The sequence below is a fragment of the Impatiens glandulifera genome, chromosome 6 (assembly GCF_907164915.1).
Source record: "Impatiens glandulifera chromosome 6, dImpGla2.1, whole genome shotgun sequence".
NCBI classification, from domain to species: Eukaryota; Viridiplantae; Streptophyta; class Magnoliopsida; order Ericales; family Balsaminaceae; genus Impatiens; species Impatiens glandulifera.
In genome coordinates this window covers 7,157,693-7,176,056 of record NC_061867.1, presented here as the reverse complement: position 1 = coordinate 7,176,056, position 18,364 = coordinate 7,157,693, and the positions used below count along the sequence as shown (strand labels likewise).

The following is an 18,364-nucleotide window of genomic DNA, read 5'->3' as shown; positions in this document are numbered from 1 at the left end:
TTTTGTCTTGATCAAAATATATGTTTTTTTTCTTTTTATTTATATTTTTAAATGATAATAAATCGTTTAAAAAAAATAGTTTGATTAACAAATACAATAAAAAAAATCGAAACAACTTCTCTCAAACTATATAACTCGTAAGATATATATTATTGTTAGTATTTGAAAAGAATGAGAATAATTAACTCACTAAAATAGTTCAAGTGACAAGAGTGATTCTCTGAGAAATTAAAGATCACGGATTCGATTCTCACTTAAAATGAGTTAAAAAAATTATATAATCGATTAGTTTAAAGACATTAATAATTAATAAGTAACAACATAATATAAAGTTTGAAATTATTTTTTTTAAAAAAGTTTAATAAATAAAATGTTTTTCTTTTTAATTTTTTTTATAGAATATAGATAAAGAGATAAAAGGAGACCTAAACCTGGATATTCAACAAATTCATTCAAGCCGTGGAAGAACGAACGACCGACCATAGTCGTCAGCCATAAATCTCCGGCGAAAAAATCGGCATTTGTTGTAAAGAAGATTTGAATGATGTTGAAGTTATGGAAATGTTATCAGAATTGCTTACAAGTTCATCCTGTTAAGACACAGATCGTCAGCTCCGGCGTCATTTGGGGATTCGGCGATATTGCCGCTCAAGCCATTACTCACACTACAGTCACACGAAAGAAGAACGAATCCTCTGTAAGTTGTTGCAATTTCTACCGTCATTTTCGATTTTATGTGAATGAAATGTTCAATTTATGTATTCCTTCTCTGTATGTTGACTTGATGAAGAATGAATGATTCGTATGTTTTGATTGATTAATGGAACTGGGATTATATCAAGAAACTCACTGTATGTTGAATGTTATTGAAATGGGGAAAAGAAATCTTATATGTAGTTTCTTTATGATCTAGGGTTGTTAGATTAAATTGTGGGTTTCTTGCTTTTGTAAACAAGATTCTGCACTATATGTAAATAGCTTTGTCTTCCCTTTTGGGTGAAAGCATTAGAACACGCACATTGATTCAGAAGTTGATGTTAGAATGGTCACTTTATGGAGCTTGATTTGGGTTTGGGTTTGAACGAGAAAACTATATGTCTAGTTAAGTTATGTTTCTATCTCATTTGAATCAACATTCGGATGAGATACTTGACAAAATAGAATGTTTCGAAGGAAATCTATCGAAGTTTTCTCATCCAGTTCCAGAAAGTTTTTCCAAATGGGAATGAGTTGTGAAGGTAATCTTATCATAGTAATAAGCTTTGTGGAGGCATTTTTAGTCAATGTTTCGAAGACAAGAGTGAGGATTAGAATTTAACCCTAATTGCAAAATCAAAACTTGAGAAAGAAAAACCAAAGGATCCACTGCGAACAAAGACTGTCATTTTGAGTCCCGAATGTGGGTTGAGATGGCTCGCCGCCTTGGGGGCAGTCTCAAATTTTTTTGAGTTGGGAGAACTTATAATGAGGTTCCTTGAAGTGATTAGGAATCATAGAGCAATATCCACTTCCTCAAGGAGAAGAACTTGTCCCTCAAATTTGTTCCAAAAGTAAAATCTTGAATTTGAGTCTGAGTCTGACTAAATTTAGTTTCCAAAGGTGTCTGCAAGACTACAACTCATGAAATATTTAGTAACTGATCTTTAGGTCATGTATGTATGACAGGAAAAAGATGATGATTTTAAGATCAACTGGCGTCGGGTAGCTAACACAAGCTTGTTTGGATTTGGGTTTGTCGGACCAGTTGGCCACTTCTGGTTAGTCAACCGAGCGTCTAAACTTGTAAAACTCATTTCAGTTAATTAACACATTTTCGATATTGCAGGTATGAAGGTCTGGATAGTTTTATGAGAAAGAGAGCTCAAATGCCACCAAAGTCTCTTAGATTCGTAGCTTCTAAAGTCTTACTTGATGGAATTATCTTTGGACCATTGGATTTGTTCGTGTACTTCACGTATATAGGATTTTCGGCTGGTAAAACTTTTCATCAAGTTCGAGACGATGTGAAGAGAGATTTTCTACCTGCTTTGGTAATGGAGGGAGGAATCTGGCCGATTCTTCAGGTTGCGAATTTCAGATATGTTCCTGTTAGATATCAGCTTCTTTATGTGAACTTCTTTTGCTTGTTGGATAGCTGTTTTCTATCATGGGTTGAACAACAGCAGAATGCTCCATGGAAGGAATGGTTCAGAATCTTATAGCTTTGTTTTACGTTTGGGGTTTGAAATGGTAAAACCCGATTCATCGATAAATAGCATTTAGCTCGCTCAATTTGAGGCCAATTTTGTGGCGGAAATTTGTTGGTTTGAGACTTATTTTAGAATATATAAAAACAATTTAGAACTGGATCCTTGTATCAAATTTATAGTAATTTCACTTTTACTTATCTCATTTTTCGCCTAGAATGATGTGATTATACATTTTGAGCTGGTTGCTTTCGAGATTGGTGTGGGTTCTACTGAAGATTTCCAAACTAGGATTTAAGCCAAAAGTGTTTGGCACTTGCCTCAAAAGTCTGTTCTTGTCAGCAATTTATCTCCTTCTTTTATTCTTAAAATCTTACTATTATAAAGGAATCTATAATTTTTATATTAGTTAAACTATTTTAAATAATTTTACGTGATCTTTGATATTTTAATAATCACTCTTGTCATTTGAGCTGAAGGGCTATAAATCACAGTCAAGCCAGCTCGAGTTTGACAAATTTGAGCTCGACTCGACTATTTACCTAAAGGCTCGATTAGAAAAACTTAAACTAAAATTAAATTTTTAAATATTTATGAAGAAAAATTATTTATTTTAAATTTTGGTTTAATAATAAAATAAATAAATATTTATTATTAGGCTCGAAAAATATTAACAAGCTATCGAACAAAAATTAGGGAAATGATATTTTCAACGAATGAGTAGCGAAAGCAAGGCCACGAATCCTACGTGGCCTTGACAGCTAGGAGAGAGAAAAAGAAAAAAAAAAATTAAAAACGTTTCAGTTTCCCCTTCTTCTTTCTTCTCTCTTTCTTTTTTCATTTACCACTTCCGGCGATTTCGCTCTTCTTTGGCGATTTTTCTCTCCGGCAGCGGCATCCCCGACTTCTTCAACTTTATTCATCTTCTTTCTTTCGATCGAAAATGGTAGGTCTTCTCCTTCGGGTATTTCCGTTCTTTTCTCTTTTTCAGGCTGCATTCGTGAATATCTTTTCTCTTTTTCAGGCTGGTGGTCCAGGTACATCTCCATGCAAGACTCCAAAATCTCCAAGGACAAGGTAAATAACATCTCCTTTAGAATCCTAAAACATTTTAATGATTTGAAGACCGTTTAGGTTTTTGCGGTTAGGGTTAGGGTTAGGGTTATGGATTTTTATGATTCTGCTGATTCTAATGATTTTAACGATAGAAATGGTTGATTATTTTGTGTTTATTTGCTTCTATGTGATGATTTATGTGATTTTTGATATGTTTGGCTGTTATGGGTCCCGAAAGTGTTGTTTCGGAGACCCGAAAGTATGATTATATAGTCCAGAAATTTGATTTTGATATGTTTTTTTGGATGAACGGTCCCGAAAGTGTGGTTTCGGGACCTGAAAGTGTTATTTCGGGACCTGAAATGTGTTGTTTCGGGACCCCAAAATTGAATTTTGATATGTTTGGCTGTTATGAGTCCCGAAAGTGTTGTTTCGGGACCCGAAAAGGGTGGTTTCGGGACCCGAAATGGGTGGTTTCGGGACCCGAAATGGGTGGTTTCGGGACCCATAAATCGGATTTTGTAATGTTTGGCTGTTATGGGTCCCGAAAGTGTGGTTTCGGGACCCGAAATGGGTGGTTTCGGGACCCATAAATCGGATTTTGTAATGTTTGGCTGTTATGGGTCCCGAAAGTGTGGTTTCAGGACCCGAAATGGGTGGTTTCGGGACCCATAAATCGGATTTTGTAATGTTTGGCTGTTATGGGTCCCGAAAGTGTGGTTTCGGGACCCATAAATCGGATTTTGTAATGTTTGGCTGTTATGGGTCCCGGAAGTGTGGTTTCAGGACCCGAAATGGGTGGTTTCGGGACCCATAAATCGGATTTTGTAATGTTTGGCTATTATGGATCCCGAAAGTGTGGTTTCGGGACCCATAAATAGGATTTTGTAATGTTTGGCTGCTATGGGTCCCGAAAGTGTGGTTTCAGGACCCGAAATGGGTGGGTTCGGGACCCATAAATCGGATTTTGTAATGTTTGGCTGTTATGGGTCCCGAAAGTGTGGTTTCGGGACCCGAAATGGGTGGTTTCGGGACCCGAAATGAGTAAATATTTGATTTTAAATGTTTATCTTTATCTGATTATCTGTTTCATGTTTTTTAAATATTTATCTTTTGTTTGTGTAGGGCAAATAAACGTAAAAGGAATGCCCAAGAAGCAGCATCTCCCAAAGCAGTTCAGAAATCCCCAAAAGCTCCCAAATTAGTTCCGAAATCCCCCAGAGCAGCAGCTCCCAAAGCAGCCCCACACAACCTTTTTTTAACTAGGACATCTTCTTTTGGCCTTTTCAATCTTCTGCAACTACTATCTAATGATAAAAAGGAGGCTGTGAAGTCAATAGGCTTTGGCCATCTACTTTCATTATCACTTTCAAAATGCCCCGGGGAGATATCTCGTTATCTAGTCAGGCAGTTTGACTGTGATAAATGTTCTTTCACTCTAAAGAATGGCGAGGAAGTGAAAATCGAAGAAGAAGATGTTGAAATGGTATTGGGTCTCCCCAGAGGGGAGTTGGACATTGTAGAATATCAGAATAACGAGACTGATGACAAGCTGAAGGCATTTAGGACTCGATGGGGTAACCCTATTAATGGCGCTCCTTTAGTGACTGCTATGCCGACGAAAATGATTGAGAACAAAGCTGCTGACAACAATTTTAAGATAGACTTCGTATTATTTGTTGTCAGCTGCTTTCTCTGGTGTGATCACCTAGGTCAACTATCAAGGTATATCTCATTTCTGTTATTTTATTTGCATGACAACTTATATGACATGTTAATTAATTCTCAAATATGTTTTTTCCCCTTGCAGGTATAGAATTCTGAAATCTATTTCAGATGTTCATAATATCAAGAAGTTCAATTGGTGCAAATTTGTACTTGAAGGATTAGTTCAATCATGCGCAAAAGTGAAGGAGAATGAAAAACGACATTTCCAAGGACCACAGACGTTCCTTATTGTAAGTTATCCGTTAATTAATTTCTCTGTTTGCAAAAATAATTGGTTTTAATTAACATATGTTTGTTTTCAGCTGTGCTACGTGTATAGGGTGAGCAACCCACAACTGAGAGGAGTTAATGACCGTCGATTTCCAATACTGTCATGTTGGAATGACACGACTTTGAAGTTTAGACTGGATACGGAGTTGGAAAATGGAGGATTCGGACGCGGAAGCGTTGTGGGACGAATTCCACTACCGGGGATGTGGGGGGGGGGGGGGGGGGGGGAGAACGATGAAGAGGATAATGATGTGGGGGATAATGATGTGGAGGATAATAATGTGGAGGATATGAATGAAGGGGTGTCTGAGACCCCAAAGGCGGCGGCGGCAGCAGCAGCAAAACCTAGGAATAGGTCACCACCTCGGAAGAGGCCACCAATGAGGAGGTCAGAACCAACGAAATCAACACCTATGAATGAAGGCCTACCACCTATGAATATAACACCTATTAACACGGCAGGTCCGGAAGTTGATAAACTGAGTTTTACAGAGAATTTGGCGTGGATTGCTAAATGTACGTTGTTTATTGAAAAAGCCACGAGAAGACTGGAATCTTTAACTTCAGGCTGGGATGCAACGCCAATGTATGACAACGCCATCCACATAATTTATAGAGCAATGGACAGTAATAAACCTTTTAGGGATGCCATGCACAGATACTTCAAAGATCGAACACCCACTGAGGATGATGTGGTAAACGATCAGGACGCTCACACTGAGGGGGCTCACACTGAGCGTGCTCACAGTGAGGGGGCTCACACTGAGCGTGCTCATAGTGAGGGGGCTCACACTGAGGTGGCTCACACTGAGGTGGGTCAAAAGGGTGTTCTCGAAGAGGAAGATGAAGATGAAGTACCTGAAAAAGATGGATCTCCAAGAAAAAGAAGGAGAAATCCAGTGCGACATATGAAAATTCCAGCACGCCTTAAATCTCCATACATGACACAGAACAAGCCGACGAAGATCATCGAGCCTGCCCCTCAAACTCATGATGTCGCAGGAAAAGAATTGGTTGCTTCCAAAAAACAGAAGAAATATCCCATACATATGGAACTTCCAGCACGCCTTCAATCTCAATATATGAAGAAGAACAAGCAAAGAAATATAGAGTTCTATCATTTTGTCAATATAGAATACCGAGATGAAGTCGTTGTGGGATTCATTTATGCAGTTGATTCGAATGTGAGGTAAATCAAGATTTCATAGTTTGTTAAATCATGTTTGTTTGGCTGAATTAATGGTCCCGAAAGTGTGGTTTCGGGACCCGAAATAGGTGGTTTCGGGACCCGAAATCTGGTTTCGGGACCCGAAAAGGGTTGTTTCGGGACCCGAAAAGGGTTGTTTCGGGACTCGAAATCTGGTTTCGGAACCCGAAATGGGTGGTTTCGGGACCCGAAATAAGGTGTTTCGGGACCCGAAAAGGGTGGTTTCGGGACCCGAAAGTTTGATTTTTAACTTGTTTTCTTCTTTATCTGGTTTCAGCAAGGAAGTATTTTATGTATCCGAGCTTACCAATATCAACATAGAGCAATTTCAATCAATGAAAAATGAATGCCATGTTGAAAGTGGGATAATTGATGCGTGGGCAAACATGGTCACTCTTCACTGCAAATCAACTTCTGACTCAAAAATAGTTTTTTCGACAGTCGTTTCTGTAAGTCTCTATATCTTTCATTGTTGTTTAAACCAATTATCTCTTATTGTGATGTTGATTCATTTGCAGGACTTTTGGAGAACGAAAGACCTTTTCATTGAAAGATTGATTGAAGAAATGAGAATTTTCGAATTAACTCCCGAACACATGAAAACTGCTAAGCTGGTAAGTCCTTTTTTATATTATCTGATTTTTGATTATATGTGTCATCTGAATCTTGGTGATATTCTTGCAGATATTTTTCCCAATTTTATATGAAAATCACTATTATGTGGTTGTCATCAATATGCGAAACCAAGCAATTGAAGTCATCGACAACCTCCCACTGGACCCAGATATTGAATGGGATGATAAATATGTCACAACTCGGCAACTGGTAATGTTGAAGTCTTTATTACACATAATGTATTGACTTCTTTGAAAGTGTTTATTAACTTCTTTGGTAAAACAGGTACAGAACGTTGTGGACTACTTCGAAACTATCGACCAAGGGATCGCGGATAAAATTGCCCAATTCCCGTTCAATTTTTTGAAATTACCTTGGCAAGACAGTTCAAATAAAACGGATTGCGGAATATACTGTATGAGACATATTCATTGGTACACGGGCGATGACAAAAATTGGAATTGTGGTATAACGATAGAAAATGTAAGTTACATATTTTCAAATTTTATTTTTTTTACAAATCTTTAATAACCGCTGAATTATAATTTCCTACAGGCAAGGGGAATGCTTGAAGCATTGCGAGTCAAATACACTGCAATGATCATTCGTTCAAACTTAAACAAAAATATCAAGAACATCTTACATAAGTTTGTAGACATTTTAAAAGTAGAATGTCCTGAAACATATAAGTTGTATGAAAAGAGCAACTCTTAATTAATTTAGTACATTTTTTGTCTTCAATTATAATCATGTATAAACTAAGTTAAAAACCAAGTATAAACTAAGTTAAAACAAGTTAAAAACCAAGTATAAACTAAGTTAAAACAAGTTAAAAACCAAGTATAAACTAAGTTAAAAACCAAGTATAAACTAAGTTAAAACAAGTTAAAAACCAAGTATAAACTAAGTTAAAAACCAAGTATAAACTAAGTTAAAACAAGTTAAAAACCAAGTATAAAATAAGTGGTTTCGGGACCCGAAATGGGTGGTTTCAGGACCTGAAAGGTTGTTTCGGGGCCCGAAATAAGGTGTTTCGGGACCCGAAAGGTTGTTTCGGGACCCGAAAGGTTGTTTCGGGACCCGAAAGGTTGTTTCGGGACCCGAAAGGTTGTTTCGGGACCCGAAAGGTTGTTTCGGGACCCGAAATAAGGTTGTTTCGAGACCCGATATAAGGTGTTTCAGGACCCGAAAGGTGGTTTCGGGACTCGAAATAAGGTGTTTCGGGACCCGAAATAAGGTGTTTCGGGACCCGACATTTAGATTTTTAACTTGTTTTCTCTTGGTTTTTAACTTGCTTTAACTTGGTTAGACTATCTTCGTTAAAAATGAAAGGACAAGAATGATAAAAATGTAACAATATTCAAAGTTATAACATGATCAAAATAAGTACTATCTTCGTTGAATGTTATCACCACACGCATGATCTTCGACATATACTTGAGAGGACAAAAGTGATGTGAAGGATAATTGAGTTGAAAGTGGATCATTCCATTGTTGTTGTTGTGTTGAATCCAAAACTGTAGATGTTGTGGCCGTATTTCCCTTCTTTTTTGATCTCGAAGTCTTGGGGATTTTTTCAATTAAAGATTGTTTCCTCTTTGTTGGTGGTCGTCCTCGACTTCTAACTTTCTTAGGAGAGTGTATCAAAATGGATGTAGCGGGAGATTGAAATGGAGATGGAGATGGAGATGCTTCTGTGCTTTGGTCTTTAGATGCTTCAGTGCTTCCATGATTAAGTGACATAAACTATTCCATCAAGCCTTTTATTCCGTTCATCCAAAAAGAACAAGTTACTTCAGATTTTACTCCAACATGTTGAACCTCTTGCATCAATCGAGTTAGACTATTGTGACGTTTTTTTTCTTCCACAGACATATCTGAATCATAAATGTTGGTGATATTTTGATACCCACGCTTAATATCTTTATGCCACCGATCCATTATATAATACATTGGTACCTCATTCACCCTCATTTTTTTCAACACAGCCATGATATGTCTACACAAAATACCTCTGAACTCAAACAATCGACATTCACATTTCACATTGCAATCCTTTTCGGTGTAATGTACTTTGTAAGAAACATCTCTTAGATGTTCTCCATTAACCCCAACATGATTTCCTCAACTCTAAATATAGAAACTGAACCTTCCTCTTCAATGGCTGAGATGTCGCACAACATCAAACCTCTAACTTCTATTTGAACCAATCTAAATATATCTGGAGTGTATAAGTTTTGGTATTGCCTTTCGAAGGCAAATCCACTAACAGTTGGTATCAAAGAATTAAACGATTGGAAATCCAATTTCTTTTCTCTCTCGATATTTCTCAACAGAGCATATCATATTGCTCGACAAATTGTTTGAGGGATGTTTTGGACTGCACGTAGTCATCAAAGAAGGCGTTCATACTTTCACTCCGTTGAGATGTTGACATCCCGGCCCAAAATTGTCCTTTGACATAAACAGGTATCCATTTAGATCTTTCCAAATACAAAGATTTCAACCAAACATTATCTTCCAACTGATAATCTTCAATTAGTCTATTCCAATCCTCTTCGCATTGTTGAATATTTATGGAATTGTATACAATGTTTTTCAGCCTCTTCTTTATTAGATGGTATTCAGTATGGCTTCCAAGTTTTATAGGAAGTTTCTTCATTATATGCCACAAACAAAATCGATGATGCGTTTTAGGAAATACCTTCTCAATTGCAATCGCCATGGATCGACATTGGTCTGTGATTATGGCATTGGGAGGTCTATCATGCATACATTCCAACCAAGTTCTAAACAACCATGTGAAAGAATTTGAATCTTCACTTGACAATAACCCACATCCAAGCAAAATGGATTGACCATGATGATTAACACCAACAAACGGAGCGAAAGGCATGTCATAGCGATTTGTCAAATATGTTGTATCGAAAGAGATAACATCATGAAAATCTTCAAAGGCAGCCCTGCACCTACCATCTGCCCAAAACACGTTTTTAATTCGGGATTCCTCGTCCAAATCAATAAGGTAGAAGAAGTTTGAGTTCCTGGTTTGCATTCTTAAGAAATAATTAGTGAGTGCTTCAGCATCCCCAATCCCTAACCTCAACCGTCGTGCTTCTGTAACGTAATTTCTACATGTCCTCTCATCGAAAGACTTGTTTTCATACCCTCCAGCTTCAACTACAAGTGATTGAAATGTTTTGGCCACAGTTATTCCAGTTTCATCGTTTGTATCCAATCTTCTCTTTACATTTCCGTCAATTACTTTGTAGGATCTAACATGACGTATTCTCTTAGGGCTTAAAGAATGGTTGTGCTCAAGAGAAATACTTGTTATCACATATTCCCCTTCATTTCGAACAACAACATTAATCTTTGTTTTACAATCTGTCTTCGTTATTGGTCTAGGCTGATGAAACTTGTTTTTTGACTTGGATTCTTTCAGAAAACTCTTGGCACAACCAACGCTGAAGTATTTCCTCTTACCACCTACATTTTTGCTCCCTAATTTGGTAATGCCGAATCCCGTTAAGTGGGCATATGATGTGTAGAATTCAAGAAGTTGTTCTTCGGAGGAAAATCTCATTCCAACACTAGGAATGTGACTGCAAAAATTAAGTGAAACCGTAAGAAAAAAGTCCATAAACCACTCATTTCGGGACCCGAAACCACACTTTCGTGTCCCGAAATACCATTTCTAGTCCCGAAACCACCCATTTCGGGTCCCGAAACCACCCTTTTCGGGTCCCGAAACCACCTTTCGGGTCCCGAAACAACCCATTTTGGGACCCGAAACCGCCTTTCTTGTCCCGAAACCAACCATTTCGGGACAAGGAAGGACCCTTTCTTGTCCCGAAACCAACCATTTCGGGACAAGGAAGGACCCTTTCTTGTCCCGAAACCAACCATTTCGGGACAAGGAAGGACCCTTTCTTGTCCCGAAACCAACCATTTCGGGACAAGGAAGGACCCTTTTTGTCCAGAAACCAACCATTTCGGGACCCGAAACCACCTTTCTTGTCCCGAAACCAACCATTTCGGGACAAGGAAGGACCCTTTCTTGTCCCGAAACCAACCATTTCGGGACAAGGAAGAACCCTTTCTTGTCCCGAAACCAACCATTTCGGGACAAGGAAGGACCCTTTCTTGTCCCGAAACCACTAGATCTGTTCAGGGTACCTTTTGGGTTCAACAGGGGTGGATCTGTTCAGGTTAAGTTCTTCATCTACTGGGTTGTTCAAGTTCGGTGCTTCGGTTTCCTGAAAATTCAAACAGTTTAAATCCATAAATACTTATGTAAAATGTAAACCCTAGATCTGTAAAATCTAAACCCTAGATCTATAAAATCTAAACCCTAGATCTATTCAAAAAAAAAATAAAGATCTTTAAAAAGGATACCATGGAGAAGTAAATGCTGCCGTAGAAAGAAATAAATGCAGCCGGAGAAGAGAAATAAATGCAGCCGGAGCCGGAGAAGAGAAATAAATGATGCGTTTCAGAGAGAGAAAGAAATGCAGAAATATGAAACTCTATTGGGTGAAAGAGGATATGCAGAAATGTAGAATTTTTTTTTCTTTTTCTCTCTCCTAGCTGGCAAGGCCACGTAGGATTCGTGGCCTTGCTTTCGCTAACCCTTCGTTGGGTTTATCATATGACTTCGAGCTCGACTCGAACCTGGAGCTTTGACCGAGCCACTCACGAGCAACTTGACTCATTTGTAGCCCTATTTGAGCTACGTGAGTTTATTGTAATTGATTTTTGTATTTATTATTAAATTTTAAATTAATTCATATTTAATTATATATATATTGCGAGTAAAAATGATATTTTTGGCACCGACATCTTCTTCTACCTTTTACTCTAATTACTTGGTTAACCAAAAATATCATTTCTTAATTAATATACATCTCATATTACTAATCTCGTGACCTTATTTTTGCATTCAACAATATCAACATCTTTTACCATCACTTTTGGCAAACCATTATTTCATCATATCATTAACTTCTTTACCATCACTTCTTCAGTAAAACAACAAATCATTCATATAATTAACTATTAATATTTTTTGTTCTCCAATGAACATTTCATTACTAATCTTGTGACATCACTTATATATTTTGTACCTCAATCACCTCACATCATTACCACGACCTCTTTACCTTCACTTCAATAAATCAACCACCAATACAATCGACATCTCATCTCGTGACCTCACTTTCACACTTCGCTCAACCAACAATTTCACTCACACATTTAACCACCAATATTCTTTTTTTCAATAGACAACTTTCATTACTAATATTGTGACCTCACACACTTTCACACATATCTTATCTCTCACCAAACCAACCACCAAAATCTCAATTGACCTCTTCATCTCGTGACCTCACACTTTTAGACGTCTCTTATTTCTCGGTAAATCAACCATCAATCTCAATCGATTTCTAATATCGTGACTTTACACTTCGGTCAATCAACATCTCATTCACATATATTTTTAACTATCAATCACAATCGACTTCTAATCTCGTGATCTTACGATCCTTTCTTACCGGTCTATTATGCCTCAACAAACTAACCACCAATCTCAATCTTACCGGTCTCTTATCCCTTGAAAAACCAGCCACTAATCCCATTTATCTCTAATCTCGTGACCTTATACTTTCACATTCTTTTAATCCCTCGACAAACCAACTATCAATCACAATTGACCTATAATAATGTGACCTTACGAGAATTCGTTATCGACCTCTTATCCCTCGTCAAACTAACCACTAATTCTAATTGACCTCTCATCTCGTGACCTCATTACTTTCACACACCTCTTATCTCTTGCCAAACCAACCACCAATCTCAATTAACCTCTTCATCTCATGACATCAAACTTTCACACACTTCTTATACCTCTACAAACCAACCACCAATCACAATAGCATTTTCACACGCCTATCTTATCTCGCAGCAAAACAACTACCGACCTGAATAAAACTTTTATTACTAGGCAAATTAACCACCAATTCCAATTTTACCGGCCTCTTATTCATCGGTGAACCAATTAACAATCCAATCGATCTCTCATCTCATAAGCTCACACTTACATGTCTTTGATCCCTTGGTAAACTAACCACCAATTCCAATCGATCTATAATATTATGACTTTATGATCATTTATTATCGATCAACAACCAATCTCAATCGACTTCTAATCTCATCACTTTATGATCCTATGTTATCGATCTCTTATCCCTTGACAAACCACATCCCAATCACATTTTCACAAGTCTCTTATCCCTCGACAGACCGATGTTACTAGTCTCTTATCCATCAACAAACTAACTATCAATCTTAATCACACGTCTCTTATCCATTGATAAACTAATCATTAATCCCAATCATATTTTCACAGACCTCTTATCTCTCGGCAAACTAACCAACAATCTTAATCACATTTTCACATGAATTTTATCCCTCGGCAAACTAACCATCAATCTCAATCACACTTTCACACACCTCTTATCTCTCAACAAACTAACCACCAATCTCAATCGAACTTTAATTTCGTGACCTCACGATCCTTTGTTATCAGCCTCTTATCTCTCAACAAACCACATCACAATCATACTTTCACACGTCTTTTATCCTTAGACAAATCAACCATCAATCTCAATCGACATTTAACCTCGTGACCTCACACTTTGGTCAATCAAATATTTGATTCATATTTTTTAACCACTATCATTTGTTACTGACTTCTTATCCCTCGACAAAGCACATCATATTCACACTTGGTTAAAGGGTTGTACTTGTTTTGTTATGTTGCAAGTTTGAAACATAATATAACATTTTTAATTTTATTTTTAACCGTTTCAAGATTATGGGCGGGTCAACCCACGATCCGACTCAAGTATTCATTTACTCACATATATATATCCATATTAACCACAAGTCTCGACCCGAAAAACCAAGCAAATTCAAATTAAGCATTATTATATATATATATATATTAGTTATTTAAAATTTGAACTAATATTATTAGGAATTTCGCACGTTTATCAAATTTTGTGTTGAATTTAAAATAATGTCTTATTAGCTTAGTTGGTTATAAAATTGTATTTGTTTTTGTTTATTTGTAAGTTCGAAACATACATATAGTTTTTTTATTTTTAACAATTTCAAGATTATGAACGAGTCTCAACCCACGAGTTGATACAAGTCGGTAAAGATGAGATAGTTGAGTAATAAGGAATAAGTTGGTTAACCGAAGTGAGTTGATAAATGTCAGTAAAATTAAGGATATTATTGGATAATAAGGAATATATTAGTTGACGAAAGTGAGTTATTAGGAGAAGTATTATATAATTGATTATGATAATTTTGTTATTATATGTATAAGATTTTCTTTTTAATACCTAAAATATGTGAAAATATCAAATATAGGATAGTATGATATAAATTAACTTATTTTGACTATTTACTTTACTTTTATTATTATTATTATTATTAAGGAAATTATTCCATAAGCAATACTTCTCTCTTAAATCTATAACATATTCTATAGAAATATGTGCTCAATTAAAATAATTAATAGATTATTATTAGGATATGTGTTTGTATATTTTGCAATTTTGTTTATATATTAAGTAATTTTACAGCATATCCTTTTTGAAATTATAATATATATTTATTTAAATCTGGTAACTTTTCGGTCTCTTCCGGCTTTTTTTCGTCTGAGAAACTTCGTGAATAAAAATGTCTTAGATTATCTTGTCTTCGTTTAGCTTCTTCTACGGTAGTTTTAATTTGAATGTTTTAATTTTAATTCTTTCCTACCACAAAATGTAATTTTCTTAATTTACTCTTAAAAGAAAATAATTTCCTAACATTTAAATTTATTTATCAATCTTAATTTACTCTTATTTTAACACAAAATAAACTTTTCAACTATATTAATTCAATAAAGTTAACATTCTCATACTCTCTGATCAATCATATCTAATCTTCACTAAATTAATATATAAAATATAAATTAACAAAAAAAATAACTTTTCAAAAAGTTGAAATTTTAATATTTTACTAATTAAATAATATTTTATTACTATCTCATTTATATAACAAATAGTACTTCTCAATATAATAATTATTTTTTATCTAACTTTTTTATAATCTTTTGTATTTGTCAAAAGAAAAAGATTTTAACAAATTATAACATAATATTATTAATTTATATTTATAATTAATATATATATATATATATATATTAATTAATATGACACAATTGACTCGGATGTTTACTTAACAAATGGATCATATACATTATGCATTTACATTAAAATTCAAATAATAAGTTTGAGTGTCACTAACATTAATAAATAATTAAGTATATAAATTATGAAAATATAAAAATCAATATATAATTAGAAAATCAGACAAATTATTGATTTCGAAAATGAAAACCTAATAATTTTTGGGTTGTTCGAGACCCAATATTTAACATTCGTAACCCTAATATACAAATGCCTCCTTTTATCATTTTTTTTAGCTGCCGTACATTCTTTAAATATGGTGCTCTTCCGATTTGATTTCGATGGATGCGTTATGGATATTTTTCTTCATCAAATTCATCGTCGAGTGTGTATATGTAAAGTTTGTCATCAACAATTTCTTTCGTCTAGTCCCGATTATGAGTTCTTCTTTATTTTATGTTATCGATTATATTAAATAAATCATCTATTACAATCAACTTTGAATTTTAATTAGTTCAACACCAACTTAATTTGATAAACAGATTTTCCATCGTCCTATCATTTTTTAAAAGGTATTTTCATTTTGTCTTAAATTTGATATTCCAAAAGCTATAATTTAATATAATTTTTGTAGACTATTGTTTATTCCATGGAAGATATTAATTAACACAATATCTCACCGTCGTGATATTAATTTCAATATTAATTTCAATAAAATGATTTCAATATGTATCGAATCAATGGACGTTTGCATTGGATAATGAAAGAGAGACCCAATGGAGAGATAATGTTAATGTGGTTAGAGATGGTTGAAAGTAAGTGTGATGACTGACTGATAAATCATGTTATTTAGAGATGGTTGTGGAAAGGATTACAATTTTTTTTTTTCAATTGTAAACTGCTAATTAATTTTTGGTTTGATGTGAAACTTTCGATAAAGAGATGTAATTGTTTAATAAACAATTTGAATAATACAATTTTTTATTTATATTTGTTTTTTAATATTTTATTATGGTAAACAAAGATTTTGGTGAGTTTCTATGTGCATCTGCCACGAAAGAGGCTTTATTGGATTAATATTGAAGGAAAAAATACATTAATTCCCCTCTTTAACTTTATTATTACAAAATATATGCATTTAATAATTCTCTATTTTTAACTTTTTATTATTAATTTATTATAAATAATTTTTTCTAATTATTAATATCTTTTAAAAATTATTTATATATATTTTTTAGATATATAAATTTATTATTATATAAATTAAATTTGATATATATATAATATATATATATATATATACATTTTAAAAGTTAATATATATATATATATATATAAATAAAATGAAAAAATAATTTATTTATTTTTTATTCCTCTCAATAATTTATTCTCTTTTATTTATTATAAAATTAAAATTATTATTATTATTATTCAAACTAATATAAATATAATTAAATGTATTATACTTAATTAAAAACATTAATTCATTTAATTTAATATATTTAGTTAAAAGATTACAATTAAATTAAATGACATAATTGTTAAAATATACCAAATGTGTTAAGTTATTATATACTTGTCATTTATAAATACATAAATAAAAAAATTTCTTAATGTAATTTAAATTTGTACATGTATGATTTATAATCGTTAAATTTAAGATTAATTTCAGCGAACTGTTAATTTTAACTACCTACCGATTCTATGAGATTCGATAGTAATTAATGAATCTAAAATTAAACAAGAAATCAACCAAATTAATTACTTTAATATGATCATTTCCCCAACTCTTTTCAAGTTCTCCATTGTTACATCCATAAAAATTGTGCTCCCAACCGGTCAACAAGAAAACTCTAAATTTCACTCCATCAACTATCTCCAACCTTAAACTGTTTATCCAATAATCGAATCCATACCCATAACCATGTTCTTCGTAAAGAATCTCATTGATGTCGAAAATCCAAGCATCCTTTCCATCCTCATCCAATTCAAAATTCTTGGCCAATGATCCAGCTTTCTTTAAAACTCTTTCTAGGTCGAATCCATAACCATATAACCCTTCATATATTCCTTCATGTATTCACCGCATTCTATATATATATAGACTCAAATTGTCCATCTTGGAACCATTAGATTTCAAATTTATTTTGTTACTACTATTCTCTTTCTTTTTCTTAATACTTCCAACTTGTTACCATCATAAAATAACCGCTCTATCTTGGAAAAAAAAAAGAAACACAATATAAATAATCGAAGTACGCCAAATATATTAAAGATTACCACAATAGTAGTTCTTAAAGGTTGAAAAAGTATAGACTTCTAATTTTCGTTTCAAAAATTTGAGAAAAACCTGATATAAATACCAAAAATCTAAAAAAAAAGATTACAATTATCCGATAAGATTGGACTCAAAATCTTCATTGAGAAATTATTAAAAATAATTTATTTAAAAATTAATCTTAAATTTAACGATTATAAATAATTAGAAATTTAAATTATTAATCTCAATAAACAAAAATAGAATTTTAAATTATTTTATTTTACAATTACATAATTAATTAAGTAAACATACTAAATATATATAATAAAATATTTTATATTATTAACATCATTTCTATAATAAAAGCCAAAAGCCTCGTCCAAATTCAATTCCCCTTATAAATTCCATTTCTAGTAGGAATAATCGTCATTAACAATACGACGTCGTCTTAGTGTGTACTAGATGCTAAGACCAATTCAAATTGATTTTGATCCAAAACTATATCTATATAAGAAGATAAATTTGAGATTAATATAAAAAATTAACATGGATTTTGTTTCTTTGTGTTTGGATGTATCTAAGAATGGGTCTTTATACATATATTTAAATAGTAATTTGAAGAAGTCATTTTATTATAATTTAAATGTATTTGGATTCTTGCATGAATTTGGAGATACTAATGCATTGGTTTGTTTTCAAAGCAACTTACATCATTGGTCCTTTATTTTCTTTCTTTATGTCTTCAATTTATATTTTATCTCATTGATTTGAACCTACACTTAGTATTAAACTATGA

General features: G+C 33.7%; 1 protein-coding gene across 1 annotated transcript; it reads left to right on the top strand.

Moving 5' to 3' along the window:
• Nucleotides 1-443: 443 nt before the first annotated feature.
• Nucleotides 444-2,390, top strand: LOC124942225 (protein Mpv17-like). Its single transcript, XM_047482686.1, has 3 exons — nt 444-697; nt 1,666-1,757; nt 1,826-2,390. Exons 1-3 carry the CDS (start codon nt 542-544, stop codon nt 2,199-2,201), a joined length of 624 nt encoding a protein of 207 aa, XP_047338642.1. The 5' UTR covers nt 444-541; the 3' UTR covers nt 2,202-2,390.
• Nucleotides 2,391-18,364: the final 15,974 nt, after the last annotated feature.

Excerpts from the sequence above, each read along its gene's own strand:
- LOC124942225 (XM_047482686.1), top strand. The coding sequence starts at position 542 with ATGATGTTGAAGTTATGGAAATGTTATCAGAATTGCTTACAAGTTCAT. Across the intron at positions 698-1,665 it reads GAAAGAAGAACGAATCCTCT|GAAAAAGATGATGATTTTAA; the intron begins GTAAGTTGTTGC and ends TATGTATGACAG. Across the intron at positions 1,758-1,825 it reads GGACCAGTTGGCCACTTCTG|GTATGAAGGTCTGGATAGTT; the intron begins GTTAGTCAACCG and ends TCGATATTGCAG.